This window comes from Loxodonta africana, chromosome 24 (assembly GCF_030014295.1).
Source record: "Loxodonta africana isolate mLoxAfr1 chromosome 24, mLoxAfr1.hap2, whole genome shotgun sequence".
NCBI classification, from domain to species: Eukaryota; Metazoa; Chordata; class Mammalia; order Proboscidea; family Elephantidae; genus Loxodonta; species Loxodonta africana.
Window position 1 is genome coordinate 48320514 of NC_087365.1, and position 15213 is coordinate 48335726.

A 15213-nucleotide genomic window follows, 5' to 3' on the forward strand; every position below is an offset into this window, starting at 1 on the left:
AATATCTAAGTACACATAGAGACACTGAGGTATATCAGTGTCAATCTTGGAGAACATCTAGAAAGACACACATCAAACTGCTAACAGCAGTTACTGCTCCAGAGCAGGATTACAGAGTGGCATATGGGGGATGAAGAGGTAGAGATGTGTGTTTCCATGAGAAGCAAGTACAGTGTGGTAGAGAAGAGCCAGGACTCTAGAGCCAGACTACCTGAGTTCAAGTCCTAGGCCTGTCACTTACCATCTGTGTGAGCTTCAATACATTATTTAACATCTCTTTGCCTTAGTTTTCTCATCCGTAAAATGGGTATAATAACGGATTCTAATGCATAGGGTCATTGTGAGGATGCAGTGAATCAGCGTATGTGAAGTGTGTAAAACAGTCATTCCCAGACAGTGCTACCTCCCTAAGTTTGGTCACCAGCAATCTTTTCTAACCTTATGATTTTAGTCTATTATTACGTATGCCGGTGGGTGCCCACAGGAAAATCACCATAAGACACTACTTCATAAACAAGTTTGATGCCCATCTCAGGGGAATAGTTCTAAATAAGACATTCTAGGAACTTAGAGCCAAACCTCCCCTGTCTATCTCATAAGCAGATGTCAAGTGCTCTAAAAAATTATCTATCTTACCTGTTCCAGGAGGTCCCTGAATAATAGCCAGTTCCCTTGTGAGCGCAAACTGCAAGGCTTCCATCTGGGAGTCATCCAGCTTCAGGGCTTCCTTTGAGGGCCACTGAGTGGGGTCTAAGACATTAACCCTGGGACGTCTCAAGCCCTCGGTGTTCCTCAGAGACTTCCCAGGGGCTGAGGGGTTCTCTATCAAGGGGGTGAAATCGTACCTGCCCCCTTCCAGCAAGTACCTTGGCTCCCTCACATGAGAGTCACACTCTACAATGTTTCTCTGGAAGGGGACATCTTCCTCCTGGACCTCCTGAAGTCCCTCGAGGACATGTCTGTAGGCCTCAAAGTACGCGGTTGTCTCCACCATGAGGAAAGAGTCAGAGGGCTTGACCTCTGCTAGCAACTGTTGGCTCTGCTCGTTGAAGCAGAGCTGGACAATTCCTTGGCAGAGATCTTCTTGCTCCCGGTTAGACACAGTGGCAAAAAGAAACGTCTCAAAGTTGTCCTTGGACATGCACACTAAGGACCCATAGAGCAATCGCTTGGAATTCTGCCAGCGAACAAACTTCAGTGGTTTTGTGTCAAACTTCACCTTGTAGACAATGCCTAATGATGAACACATGGGGGTGATAATCCTGGTATCGAAGTAGATTCGGATGTCATCAAACTTTCTCTTCCTCAGGCCCTGGTCTTCAAAGCTCTGAAGAAGCTCCAGAATCCCTTCCCGTAGGGGTCTGACAAAATCTTCTCGAAGAAGTCGGAAGTGAGTATCCAAATAAACAGCGGTGCTGTCATATTTTCCGGAGATGATATTGGGGCGAAGAAAGGGTCTCTCATCCATGTGTACTTCATTGTAGGTAGGGTAAATGGGCATGGTCCGATAGCTGTCAACATGGTCTTCGGCCTCAGATTGCACTAGAGTAAAGGTGTCCACTCTTAAAGTGCCCTCTCGCCTCTTTTCCTGCAGATGTTCAATGATGGTCTGAACCTTTTCCAGGTTCTTTTCTGTCTCTTCTTCTATGTTAACACCAGAGGCTCTCAAGGCATTAAGAGAAGCCGGCAAGAGGGAAATAAGCATGGAAGTTTCCTGCACAGAGCTGGCAGGGAAGACGCTTACAAGGTCCTGGAGGAGGGAGATTATGTTGCTAATGTGTTCTGGATACTGGTTTCGAATGTCGGGAAGGGGTTCAGTAATCATCCGTACCACATACGCAGGCAGACAGACTCTGAGGAATTCAGAATTCTTCAACACGCCCAGCACGTGGAGAACGCTTTGGCGGTCCATTTTGGAGCTGCAAGCCTTACGAAGAACCTGGCAGATGAGCTCAACGAAGGCGGATTTCATGGAAGAATGAGACAGGAGCTCCTCCAGACCTAAACTTGTGGCAAGGGTGATGACCACCTCAGAGGGGTCTTTCTGCAGAAGACTTTCTAGGAACTTGTAGCCCAGTCTCTTCACCTGCTGAGGCTGTTCTGCAGGCTTCTGGTAGGGGGCCCGCCACTGCTGGAAGTTTTCATTGGGCCATGGTGGTCTGCGGTTCCTTACCTCCTGGTTGCCATCTCTCCGCCTGGTGTCATTCTCCTGACCATGTCTTTGGCCTCTAGCTTCATCAGCGGCCTGCCCCTCATGGTTCCTCCTGTCCTGATGTGGGTTTCTGCCCATGGCTGCAAACCTCTCTTCCCTTTGCCGGCAAGCAACAAGATGGTTGTTGGCCCTAGGATGCCTTTCAGGCTGGTTGGCTCCTCTTCTAAGAACGCCGGCTGCTGCGTTACTGGTCTGATTTCTAGCTCTTTGTGATAATTCTCCATCCACAGGCCCTAAACACAATGAATACTAGGTAAGCACAAAAAACAAGGGAGAAGGGAAACCCAATAGGACAACAATGAACATACTCATTTTCTAAAACAACAAAGGAGCTCAGGTTTTTGGAGAAAGAAAAAGTTTCTGCCAAGTGTAAGATAAATGATTATTGTTGCTATATGTATTACGAAAATACTATTTCAAAGGGTGCAAAAGGAATAAATATCTGTTGAGTGCCTAACGCAGGCTACAGAATGAATAATACAGTATCTCATTTAATCTTTACAGGCTGGGACGTAAGTTTCAGAGGGTCAAAAAGATGAGCTCATTGCTTCTAGTCTCTTGCCAGTGTCAGAGAGTAGTCAACACACGAGTTTCAAGGCTAAGCATACTTGCTTCAAATATAGGTTTGCTCACTTCCTCACTGTGTAACCTTGGTCAAGTTGTACAGTATCTCTAAGCCTCAGTTTCTGGGCTACTGTAAAGATTAAATGTTTATAAAATGCTTAGTACAGTACCTGACACATAAAAACTCAGTAAATGTTAGTTATCACTAATAGCACTAGTAGTTATTTTCTATTGGGAATACCCTATTGATTTCTAGGATCATTGGTTCTACTAAACAATTATGTCACAGGCAACAGAGACATCAAGTGGGATAAAATCATGAAGAAAAATGCTACTTCAATTTTGCCTGGCATCAGCAAATGCAGTTCAAATGGCAAAGGGGAAGGTGGAGTTTTTTTTTTTTTTAACCAAGATGTTTTTGAATAGTGAGGAAACTGAAAAATGAAACTCAATGGTGGATATGTAGCATTACGCATTTGTCAAATCCCACAGAACTGTTAACACAAAGAGTGAGTATTAGACAAACGATGGACTTTGACTAGTAATATTGTATCACTGTCAGTTCAGTTGTAATAAATACACCATTAACACAAGATGTTAACAGGAGAAGCTGTAAGCAGGGGGAAGAAAGAGTACACAGAAACTTTCTGTGCAGTTTTTCTGTACACCTAAAACTGTTCTAAGGAGCCCTCATGGCGCAACCATTAACTGCTCGGTTGCTAACTGAAAGGTTGCCAGTTTGAACTCACCGGTGGCTCCTCAGGGGAAAGATGTGGCAATCTGCTCCTGTAAAGATTACAGCAAAGAAAATCCTATGGGGCAGTCCTACTCTGACACAAGGGGTCAACTATGAGCTGAAATGGACTCTGAGGCACCTAACAACAAGTACAAAACTGTTACTAAAAAAAAAAAAAGAAGAAAGTTAAGTTTTGTTTCAGAAAACTGGAAAATGAAACTAAGTTCTGTTCCTTTCTGTGGCCTGATTTCATCCCCATGGTACTTATCTATTACCAACCATCAGGCAGGAAGTGGTGGGGAGGGGGGGCCACACCCAGCACAAACTGGAAAGCCAAAATCACACGGTGGATGAAGCCACACTGGTTTTCCTCTACAGATCTGCCACACATTCATGAATGACCATGGCCAACATACCCCAAATCCTGTTTTTTTCACTTTCCTTTCCTCCAGAACTGACTCACCCAACTTGGATGAATGACTTAGAGATTTTAAAAACAAAATTAGATAAAAATGTTATGAAAAGCTTCAGAGGCACATTTTCAAGATTATCGTGCCATATCATGACATCAAATGGTAACTCCATTTATGTGTTTTTCTTGTTTTACATTAAGAAAGTTCTACTTTTCATATTTTAATCTATTAGAAGACTTGATTTCTTGGTAGAATACAAAATTGTGTCATTTCTCATATTTTCAACGTCCCCACAGCTCATAAAATAAAATTCCATGGTTCTTCCTTATTTGCTCCACAGCTAAATCTCAGGTGACACGCTGCAAATTCAGGGAAAAGCAGGAGCCCATTTGGTCGCTTTTTTTCAGAAAGTTCTGAGCAAACACAACAATCACTGCAGTAGACTGATGCTTGTGGAACTAACTTTGCTTGGTGACTGAGACTCTAGACCTGAACTGTTTAATACATAGTCACTGGCCACAAGTGGCGATCGAGCACCTGAAATGTTGCTAGTTGTAATTGAGATGTGTAAAATATACACCAGATTTCAAAGACTTAGCACCAAGAAGTTAAAAAGCTCATTAAACTTTTTTTTTTACACTGATGAAATCTTGAAATGGTAATTTCTGAGTATTTGAGAGTAAGTAAAAGATATTATTAAAATTATTAAAGTATTACAATAATTAAAATGTTCAATTGTAAAATACTGATATTTGGGATATACTAGGTTAAAAAATTAAATTAGTACTGAATTTTAAAAATTAGTTTCACTATTTTTTTTAAATGAAGCTACTAGAAAATTAAAAATTACATTTTGGCTTGCCTTATATTTCTATTGGATAGCACTGCTCTAGACCAGGTAGGTGTTTCCATTTCTGACACCCCATCTCTATTTCTGCTAAAATAAGCTGTACTCATTCATCAGATCTTTTAAGAAAAGGAGACAGCTTTATCTATTCTTCAGAGTCATTCATGCTGCAGCTAAGGAATAAGCCATTCTTGAGACATGCAAGCAATCTTAGACAGTCCTGCTCATTCACAGGGAACCCAATTTCCTTCTGTTATCATTAGAATTTTCTTTCCATTAGATGTGAAACCTTGCTCACCTCTGTGGTTGTTATGGGGATTCCTGGGCCTGGACTCTGGCCAAGGTCTTCTATTCTCCATTTCTGAGTCACCTGAATTTTTTCACATTCACGTTACTTTCAGTTATCTGGAAATCTGGACAGATTGAGAGTTATCAGCGCTCTTGAAACATAGCCATCTAAAAAAAAAAAAAAAAAACCCCAAAATGGCATTGAGACAATTTTACTGTCTCTACATCTTAATAATTTGTTACCTAAGAGTTAAACGGAGATTTTAATGATGGGCACAAGTACTCAGCTCTGTGAATGCCTATCTTAGTTTTTTTAGTGCTACTGTAACAGAAATACCCCAAGTGGGTAGCTTTAATGAACAGACATTTATTTTCTCAGTTTAGGAGGCTAGAAGTCCAAATTCAGGAAACAGGCTCTAGGGGAAAATCTTTGTTTTTTTTAGCTTCTGTTCCTCAGTTCCTTGGCAATCTCTACATGGCATCTATCTTTCCCCTTTTTGCTTGCTTCACTCTTTTTAATCTGCTCTTTTCATATTTCAAAAGTCATTAGGTATAAGACACACCCTATACTGATACTTATATGGCCTCATTAACATAACAAAGAAAACCCTATTCCCAAATGCGATTACATCCACAGGTGTAGGGCTTAGGATTCCAATACATATTTCTGGGGACACAACCCACAACAATGCCCAATTATGATATAAAACATTACATCCACAATTTAGATAATTTTAAGGTTATCCTTCCTTTTATCCTTGCACTTTCATGGGGTAGAAGAAATGTCATCAACTCCCATTCATAATTAATGTTTGGTTTATGCCTTTAGTCAAGTTACTTCATCAGTTGCTAGGTTTCATTTTCCTTTCCTATAAAGCAGACAAATATTGTTGCCAGGGTAAAGAGGAGTACATTTTTGTTAATCCAAAACCATGTACTCGCCATCGCATCCAGCACTTATACAGCAGTTAATAGTTTATACTACTCTATAAAAAAAATAGTCTATAAATAATTAGTGAGCAGTTAATCCCTTAACGTACTCTTTGGAACACAGCCAACTGATTAAGCTCTTTGCTCTACTGCATCAAGAGAAAAGAAATTACACATTTCAGTAACCAGGATGCTTAGCATGGACAGAGTGCTGTTTCCTCAGGACTACTTAGAAATCTGCAATTCTTTCCTTCTCTTTCTTCTATCTTGATGATTTTTGACACTGGTCCTGTAAGAGGAAAAGAATGCCCCTTTGAGGGAACTTTCAATCTAATTTATACATATCACGTGAGCTGGGGCTAGGAATAGAGTGCGTGACTCAGAGTACTCAGCAAAAGGCCTCTTGAGTCCGTTCCCCTTGCTGAGTTTTCTAATATTCATAGTTGGAAACTTTGAATAGATTTGGCATTGTAGGTGGAATAGTTTTTATTCTCATCAGAAAGGGAGTCCCTTTCCTTCCTGCTGGGAATATTTTTGGCAAGTCTCTTCCCTCATCTTATCAAACCCGGCTCTCATAGCTCAGATTCAATATTTAGTTTTCTGGTCCCCCCGCCCCCCCCCCCCCCCCAGAATTCCCTGAGAGAAAATTTCTTCTCCTTCTTGTTAAAAAACAAAACAAAACAGGAATTTTCTGAGACAAAAGAAATGTTAGAAAAGACAAGGAAAGGGAGGAAGATATGGGAACAGAAAATGCTATGAAAAAAAAGCAGACTAAAGTGAGTTTCTTTGGGACTTGGGGCCAAAGGGCAGGAGAAGAAAATCAGGGATGGATAAGCTGGTATGCAGGTCAGAATTAGCAGCAAAAGATAATTATCAGCGTGGAATGAAAAAAAGGTTGAAGCAAGAAGGCCAGAGTTGGGTTTCCAGGGGCAGTCTCCAGGGTCCTGAGAGAGTACAAGGGTCCTGATGGAAATATTATGGGATAAAGGGAGAGCTAGGGTTGGGTGGTGGCATAAAGGAAGGTAGCATCACAAGGCTGAAGCGGGGAGCAGCAGGGCAGATGGGAGATTGCTAAGGGGTTTGAGGGTCTCAAGAAGAAGAGGGTGGGGGGCTTGCTGAAATAATGGGGGTGTCTGAAATAGGTATGGGGAGTCTTGGGTGCTGAGGATGAGGATGAATGAGATGACAGGAGTTGAAGACAAAGGTCGATAAGGGAGGGTGGCTGGGGCAGAAAGTGAGGGTACAGACGGCTAGGGGATACAGGGGAAGTTGATGATGAAGTCAGAGGCAGATGTGGTAATGGGGCAATGGAAGGGGGTGATGGGGCGATAGAGGTGCCGAGGGCAGAGGAGGTGAAGGAGGTGATGAGGGAATGATGGGAACACTGAAGAGATGATTGAAGAGATGATGGCGCTGAGGGGGATGCGGGGGCACGGAGCGGCGGTGGAGGTGCGGGATGAAAACGTCGGGCAATGAGAAGGGGATGAGGCGCTAAGGGGTGACGGGGGCACTGAGTGGAGCGGTGCAGGTGCTGAGGGCAGTGGAAGTGAAGAGGTGCTGAGGAAATGATGGAGATCACCGAGGAGGTGATGCGGTTGCTGAGGGAGGTGTGGGAAAGGCGGGCGCTGTGAGGGTACGGGGGCGCTGAGGGGGTACGGGGGCGCTGTGGGGGTACGGGGGCGCTGAGGGGGTACGGGGGCGCTGTGGGGGTACGGGGGCGCTGAGGGGGTACGGGGGCGCTGTGGGGGTACGGGGGCGCTGAGGGGGTACGGGGGCGCTGTGGGCGGTACGGGGGCGCTGTGGGCGGTACGGGGGCGCTGAGGGGGTACGGGGCGCTGAGGGGGTACGGGGGCGCTGAGGGGGTACGGGGGCGCTGTGGGGGTACGGGGGCGCTGAGGGGGTACGGGGGCGCTGTGAGGGTACGGGGGCGCTGTGGGGCGGTGGCAGGGGCTGAAGGAGGTGTTGGGCGCTGAGGAGGGGATGGGACTCTAAGGGGTGCTGGGGTGCTGAGGAGAGAGGACCGGATGCTGAGGAGGTGAGGGGGCGCCGGGGCTCAGGCAGCGGCGGGCCGACGCGGCGCCGGGACAGGAGCAGGTGCGGGGCCGGGGCGCGGAGCGGGGGCCACTCACCGGCTCCGGCGCGTCCTCTCGCAGCCGCCGGCGGCTCGCTCTGGCCCAAGCAACTCCGCGGCCCCGCCCGGCCCCGCACGCTTTCGGTTTCCTTTCCCGGCACACTCTGGGCGGGGCGAGGAGCCGGGCGGGCGGCCCGGGGAAGGAGGGGGCCGCGGGGCGGTGAGCGAGGGGCCGGGCCTGGGCCGGGCGCCCCGCCCTCAGCCCGGCAGGGGCGGGAGGACGCGCAGAGTCGCCTCGGATTTCCCTGACGGCGGGGCCGGCGGCTCGGCTGAGGGGCGGGGACTGCGGGGGGCGGGCTAACTGCGCCCAAAGCTGTCGCAGGCCTCAGCCGGCCCCCGATGAGGGGTGGCCCCGACCGGCACCTCGGTGCGTGCGAAGCGCGACATGGCGGCGAAGCGGACGACCCCGGTGGCCTAGTGTGTACGGGGAGGGGGGCGGGGCTAGACGCGGCCTTGACAACCATCCGATCGCCTCGAGCCGGGCAACTTGGAGACTACATCTCCCAGGGGTCCCTGCGCGGCGCGAAGGGAAGGGGAAGCGTCTCGAGGCCAGTGCGCAGGCTCGAGAGCCTCCTGTGGCTATATAAGTGAGGTCCACGCCGTCTCTCTTCCTTTCTCGTTTGGGGTGCTGCCGGCAGTGGTGTCTGTAGTTCGGGTCCACCCGATGTGGGTCCCTCCCGGGACCTCCGGTTTGCTACCGTATGTGGTGAGTGTAGACCCTGTTGTTTTCTGTGGCCCTCTTTCTCCGTTCCGGTCTCTGCACCGTTCCTCCAGCGGCCATGGTAGTTGCCCCCTCCTTGTGATTTCTCTGGCTCTGAGCTAGGTAGGCCTTAGGGCCGTGGGGAAGGTAAGCTGGAGCTGGGAAAACCCACGGCTAACGTACGGGCCCGAGGTGCCCCAGGCTGGTATAAGTGATGACTTGACTTTTTTCCCCATCATATCGACAATGCTGATGTCTTTGAACACTTGCCAGTTGGTTCTGATATACCAGTCTCAAACGGCCCGGCCCTGTTTATTTCTGATCGTGGGAAGATGGTGATCCATGCCCTTCCATTGTTCGCAGGTTAGCGCGGCCGGAGCGTGCAGGATGGCTGTTGAAGTGGGACGCCGCTGGGCCACCGAAGGCACCCGGTGCGGACTTTTCCAGCCTTCGGTCTCCTGACCTCTGGGGTAAGCATTTGTCTACTGGCCTGTTGAGGGGACTTTTAGTTCGCTAGAAAAAATTAAAAATTGGAAGGTTTAATAATTGAGCATCTCTTAGGTAATAGGTACTTAAAGTGTTTTGTATGCTTTATTGCAGTTCTCACGACCAGGCTTATTGGTGAAACTGAGGTTCAGGAGAACTAATGGCTCGATGTGAAATGATCTTTTAATTGTAAAAGGTGTTCAGTGCCCCTTAAACCACGATTTGGGCTTCCACTCATTTGTGTTTCTGGGCAAATAGATTTCTTATGCCTTTAAACTTCCAAGTGGGTGGATAACGTGTGGACTTTCCAGCTCTCTTATGAGAACTACTTTCTGTTGAGTTAGCCACTCGAACTAATTCCCAACTGCATAACTTTCTCACTTCCTTGAGTCCAGGGTTGAGACACGAAAGGGCAGAATTTCTTGGGAGCACGTGGTTATCTCTTATCTTCCTAATCTTTATGAAAGTCACTTTCCCCAGCTGCACTGGCCTCTCATAGGGGTCCAGAGGTATTTGTTGTGCCAGCAACAGGACACAGCACAGAAATGTTCAAATGTTGAATAACTTTGCAAACGTGGACGCAGACCAGCTAGATCTTACTCTTCGTTCAAGGCACTTTCAGTGTCTATATTGAAATAAAATACCTGCCTTTAGAGGCAGCTGTCAAAGCTGTAAGCTTCCTGCTGGCATATATGATGACTGAACTTTTTTCCCCGACAGATCGACCATGTTGATCTAACTTCTCTAAGCCAGTTTCTGTCTGATATGCCAGTTTGAGCAGCTCCTCTGCCCTGTCTCCCTTGGGGATGTAGCTGGCAGGAGCTGATCTTTCTGTGTTTTCATCTTAGGTTTGCTGCTGGCGGGAATCTGAATGGACCAGGAGGAGTCCTGGTGTGGAAAAGGTTTGGTAAGTGATGCCCACATTTGTTTCTGTCACCCGAGTAAGATTTGGGAGAGGAGGGACAGTAACTGTTTCATATTGGTTGTTAACACAGGGTTGCTTCTTAGTTTCTGGCCATTGCAGCTGATGACAGAACTTTTTTCCCCATCAGATCGACCATGTTGATCTCTTAACTACTAGCCAGTTTTTTGTCTGATGCATTGGCCCCAAGGATGAAATCCTTGTTTTTTAAGTAGGTATTGGCTTGTTCTCCCCACAGCCTGACACCACCCCCCCTCAAAGGAATTATCTGTTTGCTTTGTACAGGTCGGGAGGCACGTGTCACAGGGCAAGAAGTGGGTTGATGACACAGCCTGGTGTCTTCCCCCGGCTTGTCTGTCTTCTGTAGTAGGTGAGTTTTCTGCAAGGTGGCGGTTTCTTCAGTGAAATGGTAATTAAGTAGGGTAGTGGTAGAGAGGCCCAGTTGGGAGTAACCTCAGGGCCCAGTTCCACCTTGGGTATAAGGCAGGAGGTTAAGAATGACTCCCCTCTCGGTACGACTGATACTACCCTGGCGGCACTACTAGGTCTTTCAGGAATAAAGAAAGGAAAAAAGCTTATTGAACATTTTTAGTTACTATGTATGCTTTGGCAGATAGTGTACCTTTTAAAGTTTTCCGGTAGTGTGGGTCCCATTCTAGATCTATTGCTTCTGTTTCCTGTAAAGATTTGTTTTAATAATGAGATTAAGAATTTAGACAACATAGGTATTGGATTGTAGATGGTAGGTGGTTTGTCTCAGTGATTGGAAGTCTCTTGGCTCCCTTAGTCTGCTACTTGTTTGTGCATCCACCTAGTTCTTTCTGAATAGCTAAGTCTCAAACAGATGCTCCCATTGCCCTAACAAGTAGCATTTTACACCAGAATGGAGTACTAGCTAATGCACGTTTTTGTTTTATTTTTAGTAAGTTTCTCAACCATGGATTTTGAATACAAGGCCTTTTGAAAAACACCCTGTGTGTTACTGAGAGGTGGAACAGACTGCACCAGAATCCTAGGGTGATTGTGTACATAACTTCAGCAATATCCAGAGTTGAAAAACCTGTGCTTTTTTTTTTTTTAAGTCTTTGTGATCTTTCTAGCTTTGTTTTCCGATTTGGAAAAAGAAAATAAAATCTTTTAAATCAGTGTTCTTGTATTTGGTCTAACTGTTGGTGAAAAACCTTGAACAGGGGTATCAAGTCGGAACTGGTTATCTACAAGTTTCATTTGAGTAATTCTTGATCCCAGGTTTTATTGAAAGGAAATTCCCTATCAGGCAGTTGGTTCCTAACAACACGTGTTGGTGCAGTAGATTAATTCTCCTGCTCCTGAATCTTGGCCAAATTTTTACCCCCTCCTAAGAAAGGCAGAAAAGTTGGAGCGTTGGTTCAATCACTGGCTGGGTTTGAATTGTGGGTCCCCATATCAGCTGTGCGGCCTTGGGCACATTATCTCACCCTTGAACTTCAGCTTCTTTGGCAGAATGGAGATAATGACAGTGAGGATTAAAGGTGTATTGTATAAAATGCTTACCCTAGTTTCTGGTACAGCCAAGTAGATTTGGCTGTTAAAACCGAAACCCATTGCTGACTCAGCAGCCTTATGTATATGGCAGAGTAGAACTACCCCATCGGGTTTCCAAGGCTGTAAAGATTGCCACATCTTTGTCCAGTGGAGCGGCTGGTGGGTTTGAACCCCCTTAGCCCTGTGCCATCAGGGCACCTATTGCGTATTCCAGGGTATCGGCGAGGAAATGTGCCTTGCCAAATTAGGATATATGAATTTAGTTACAGTGGTTGTAGGGGCGTGGTCAGTGCCTGGAATCCCCAAGGGGTTAGTATAATAACCCAAGGCTAGCAGCAGCAATTCTCTTACCACCCTGAGGCTCCAAGTGAGGGGAGGGAGCCTGTCAGGCAGCTGTGACCTAGAGGGATGGAGCTGGGGAGGAAATGCTCATTACCTGTCAACCTCCAGCCAACATGTATGGCTGAATTAATAGGAAGCTAGAGAACTTGAGACTCTAGTGCATTAGCCAGGGACACCCCTGTGGTCAAACCTTGAGGGGCACTGGAGAGGGACTTTTATAGGGTTTAGGGTTACCCTTGATGACTCTAAAGAGGAATTAAGGACCAACTTGGGTTTGGATACTGTCAGTGAGGAGGAGGCGGCGGTAGTGTTTTGGAGGTGGGACCATAGAAATGGCCTGGGAATGTTATTGGTTAGAAAGCAGCCATCACTTAAAAAAAGAAAACAGTGCTATCGACTTAGGAGGACTCAAAAACCCAAACCCATTGCCATTCAGTCGATTCCAACTCAGAGGTTATATAGGACAAAGTAGAACTGCCCTACAGGATTCCCACGGAGTTCCTGGTGGGTTCTAACTGATGACCTTTATGGTTAGCAGCCGTAGCTCTTAACCACTACCCCACCAGCATTTCCTCACTTAGGAGAAGGGTTGTTAAATTATTTTTCCAGGCCTCCTATGCCTCCTTAGAATGTTTATATTGTTCAGAGCATCCTGATTTGATGACCTAAACCTGTTGCCATCAAGTCGGTTCTGACTCATAGTGACCCAGTAGGACAGAGTAGAACTGCCCTATAGGGTTTCCAAGGCTGTAATCTCATGAAGTTCAAACCACTGACCTTTTGGTTAGCAGCCAAGTGCTTAACCACTGTGCCACAGGGCTCCTGGTCTGATGGTCCAACCAACCAAACTGTTGCCATTGAGTCAATTCCAACTCATAACAACCCTATAGGACAGTGTAGAAGTGCCCCATAGGATTTCCAAGGAGCAACTCCAACTGCCAATCTTCTGGTTCGCAGCCAATCACTGTGCCACCAGGGCCCCAGTCTGATGGTCAGCAGGCTAATTTGCTTTCTGCGTATTTATCATCTGTCTCTCCCCATTAGCCTATGACTCCATGCAGGTAGCAACTCTGACTTCTCTGTTCTGCGGTTGCCTCTGCAGCATGTGGCATAGTGCATGGCACATGGCAGGCCACTCAAGACACTGTGGCGGGACTGCTGAAGCACTTGACACACACACTTTTGCTACTTGTCACAGACCTGTGAGGGGAGAACTAGCAGGATCCTTAGTCTGTTTGTACAAGTAAGGAAACTGAGGCTTGGAGAGCTGTGGTTCCCAGCTCCATACAAGAGACAGAATCAGGTCATAAACCCTGATCTGTTTGACAAACCAATGCCCTTCCTTTTTGCTCTCCAACTTGCTGACTCCTACTCCAGCCAGGAATGTCTTCTATTCATTACATCCGCTGCAGTTTTTAGAGCTATACCTCGCACATAGCAGGTGTTGACTAAAGCAAAAAGACAACTGATTCCTTGAACATCACGCACAAATTGTCAGCCTGAAGACACATCTTGGGGCCCACAAAATGTTTCTTAAAGAGTGTATTCATACAACAATTCATTCCGTAAGTATTATCTACTATGTGCCAAAAGAGCCCTGGTGGCACAGTGGTTAAGTGCTTGGCTGTTAACCAAAAGGTCGGTGGTTCGAACTCACCAGACTCTCCATGGGAGAAAGATGTGGCTGTCTGCTTGCATAAAGATTAAAAAATCGAAACCAAACCTATTGCAGTTGAGTCAATTCTGACTCATAGTCGACCCTGTAGAACAGGATAGAATTACCCCATAGGGTTTCCAAAGCTGTAATTTTTATGGAAGCAGACTGCCACATCTTTCTTTTGCAGAGCAGCAGGTGGGTTCAAACTCCTGACCTTTCAGTTAGCAGCCAAGAACGTAACCACTGAACCACCAGGGCTCTTCCTCCATAAAGATTACAGACTTGGAAAACTTACCGGGCAGTTCTACTCTGTCCTACAGGGTTACTCTGAGTAGAAATCGACAGCCATGGGTTTTGGTTTTTCACTATGGGCCTTGGCACTAGGGATACACTAGTGAACAAAACAGGAAAATGTTTGCCTGCTTGGGAGCTGACATTGCTGGCAGAGGGAGAAACAGAATAAGGTCCCTGTAGCAGTAATAATAGTAACAATAGCTAACATTTGTCAAACCTTTAAAAAAAACTAAAAACCAAACCCGTTGCCGTGGAGCCTATTCCGACTCATAGCAACCGTGTAGGACATAAAGTTTCCAAGAAGCGCCTGGTAAATTCAAACTGCTGATTTTTGGTTAGCAGCCGTGGCACTTAACCCCTTCGCCACCAGGGTTTTCTTATTGAGCCCTTAAACCCAGTGCTGGCGAGTCGATTCTGACTCAGCGACCCTAAAGGACAGAGTAGAACTGCCCCATTGAGCCCTTGGTACGTGTTAATCATAGCTCTTTACATATAATTAACCATCTATTCTTCCAACAACTCTAAGAGGGATGTAATATTTTTAACCCAATTTGCTCAGAGAAGCCAGTCTCAGAAAGTTACATATTGTATGATTCCATTTATTTCACATTTTTTTAAAAGAAAACTATAGTGGTTGCCAGGGGCTAGTGGTGGAGTGTGTGTATGAGGGTAAATTGAGGGAACAAGGACTCAGATGTGAAGTGAGTTGCCTAAGGTCACACAGCTGATAAATGGCAGAGCCAGAACTCAAACCCTGTCAGACTGACTTGAGTTTGTAACCCTCAGCTTACTTGCAGCATGTAGAGGTCTGGTGACGTAGTGGCTGAGAGCTTGGCTGCTAACCAAAAGGTAGGCAGTTCAAATCCACCAGCTGCCATAAGTTGGAATTGACTCCACGGCAATGGGCTTATTTAAATGAAGTTTAAGGGATAGTAGAAGGAGCCACTTTCCAGCTTTTAAAAGTTTGAATGTATTCTACATTTAAGACTGGTTAAAATGACAATTGTTTTTGTGATTTATATTTTACCACAACTAAAACAAAAAAAAGTTCAAGCACTTTTGGTGGACTTCCTTGGTGAGCCATCTCTGAGGTAAGAAGTGGCTCCAAATGGCTGCCAGCCAGGGGCCCAAGAAACTCCCGAGAGATTTCCCAACCACCTGAGTCTG

General features: G+C 46.3%; 1 protein-coding gene, 1 long non-coding RNA gene and 3 other non-coding genes across 10 annotated transcripts in view; 4 read left to right on the top strand and 1 right to left on the bottom strand.

Moving 5' to 3' along the window:
• ZNFX1 (zinc finger NFX1-type containing 1) overlaps positions 1-8232 on the bottom strand; it is a 30236-nt gene extending 22004 nt beyond the window's left edge. For 2 of the 5 annotated variants that reach the window (XM_064276187.1, XM_064276185.1), the window contains exons 1-3: positions 8120-8204; positions 5071-5228; positions 637-2445 (exon numbers count right to left, since the gene is read on the bottom strand). In XM_064276187.1, the coding sequence (XP_064132257.1) occupies positions 637-2445; positions 5071-5131 (1870 nt within the window). In that variant the 5' untranslated portion in view covers positions 5132-5228; positions 8120-8204. Of the gene's footprint in view, positions 1-636; positions 2446-5070; positions 5229-6100; positions 6231-8119 lie in introns of those variants that run through there. The other 3 variants (XM_064276186.1, XM_003411760.4, XM_023550364.2) reach the window with 3 other exon arrangements.
• Positions 8233-8939: 707 nt separating this feature from the next.
• On the top strand, positions 8940-14934 carry LOC104846055 (uncharacterized). Of its 2 annotated transcripts, XR_010319298.1 has the most exons (3): positions 8940-10214; positions 10515-10599; positions 11153-14934. It is a non-coding gene; the product is annotated as an uncharacterized LOC104846055 (long non-coding RNA). The 2 variants fall into 2 exon arrangements; XR_010319297.1 differs by having other exon boundaries at positions 8940-10599.
• Positions 9023-9113, top strand: LOC111751160 (small nucleolar SNORD12/SNORD106). The gene has a single exon (XR_002786247.1). It is a non-coding gene; the product is annotated as a small nucleolar SNORD12/SNORD106 (small nucleolar RNA).
• On the top strand, positions 9990-10080 carry LOC111751159 (small nucleolar SNORD12/SNORD106). The gene has a single exon (XR_002786246.1). It is a non-coding gene; the product is annotated as a small nucleolar SNORD12/SNORD106 (small nucleolar RNA).
• LOC111751158 (small nucleolar SNORD12/SNORD106) lies at positions 10322-10413 on the top strand. Its single transcript, XR_002786245.1, has one exon. It is a non-coding gene; the product is annotated as a small nucleolar SNORD12/SNORD106 (small nucleolar RNA).
• Positions 14935-15213: the final 279 nt, after the last annotated feature.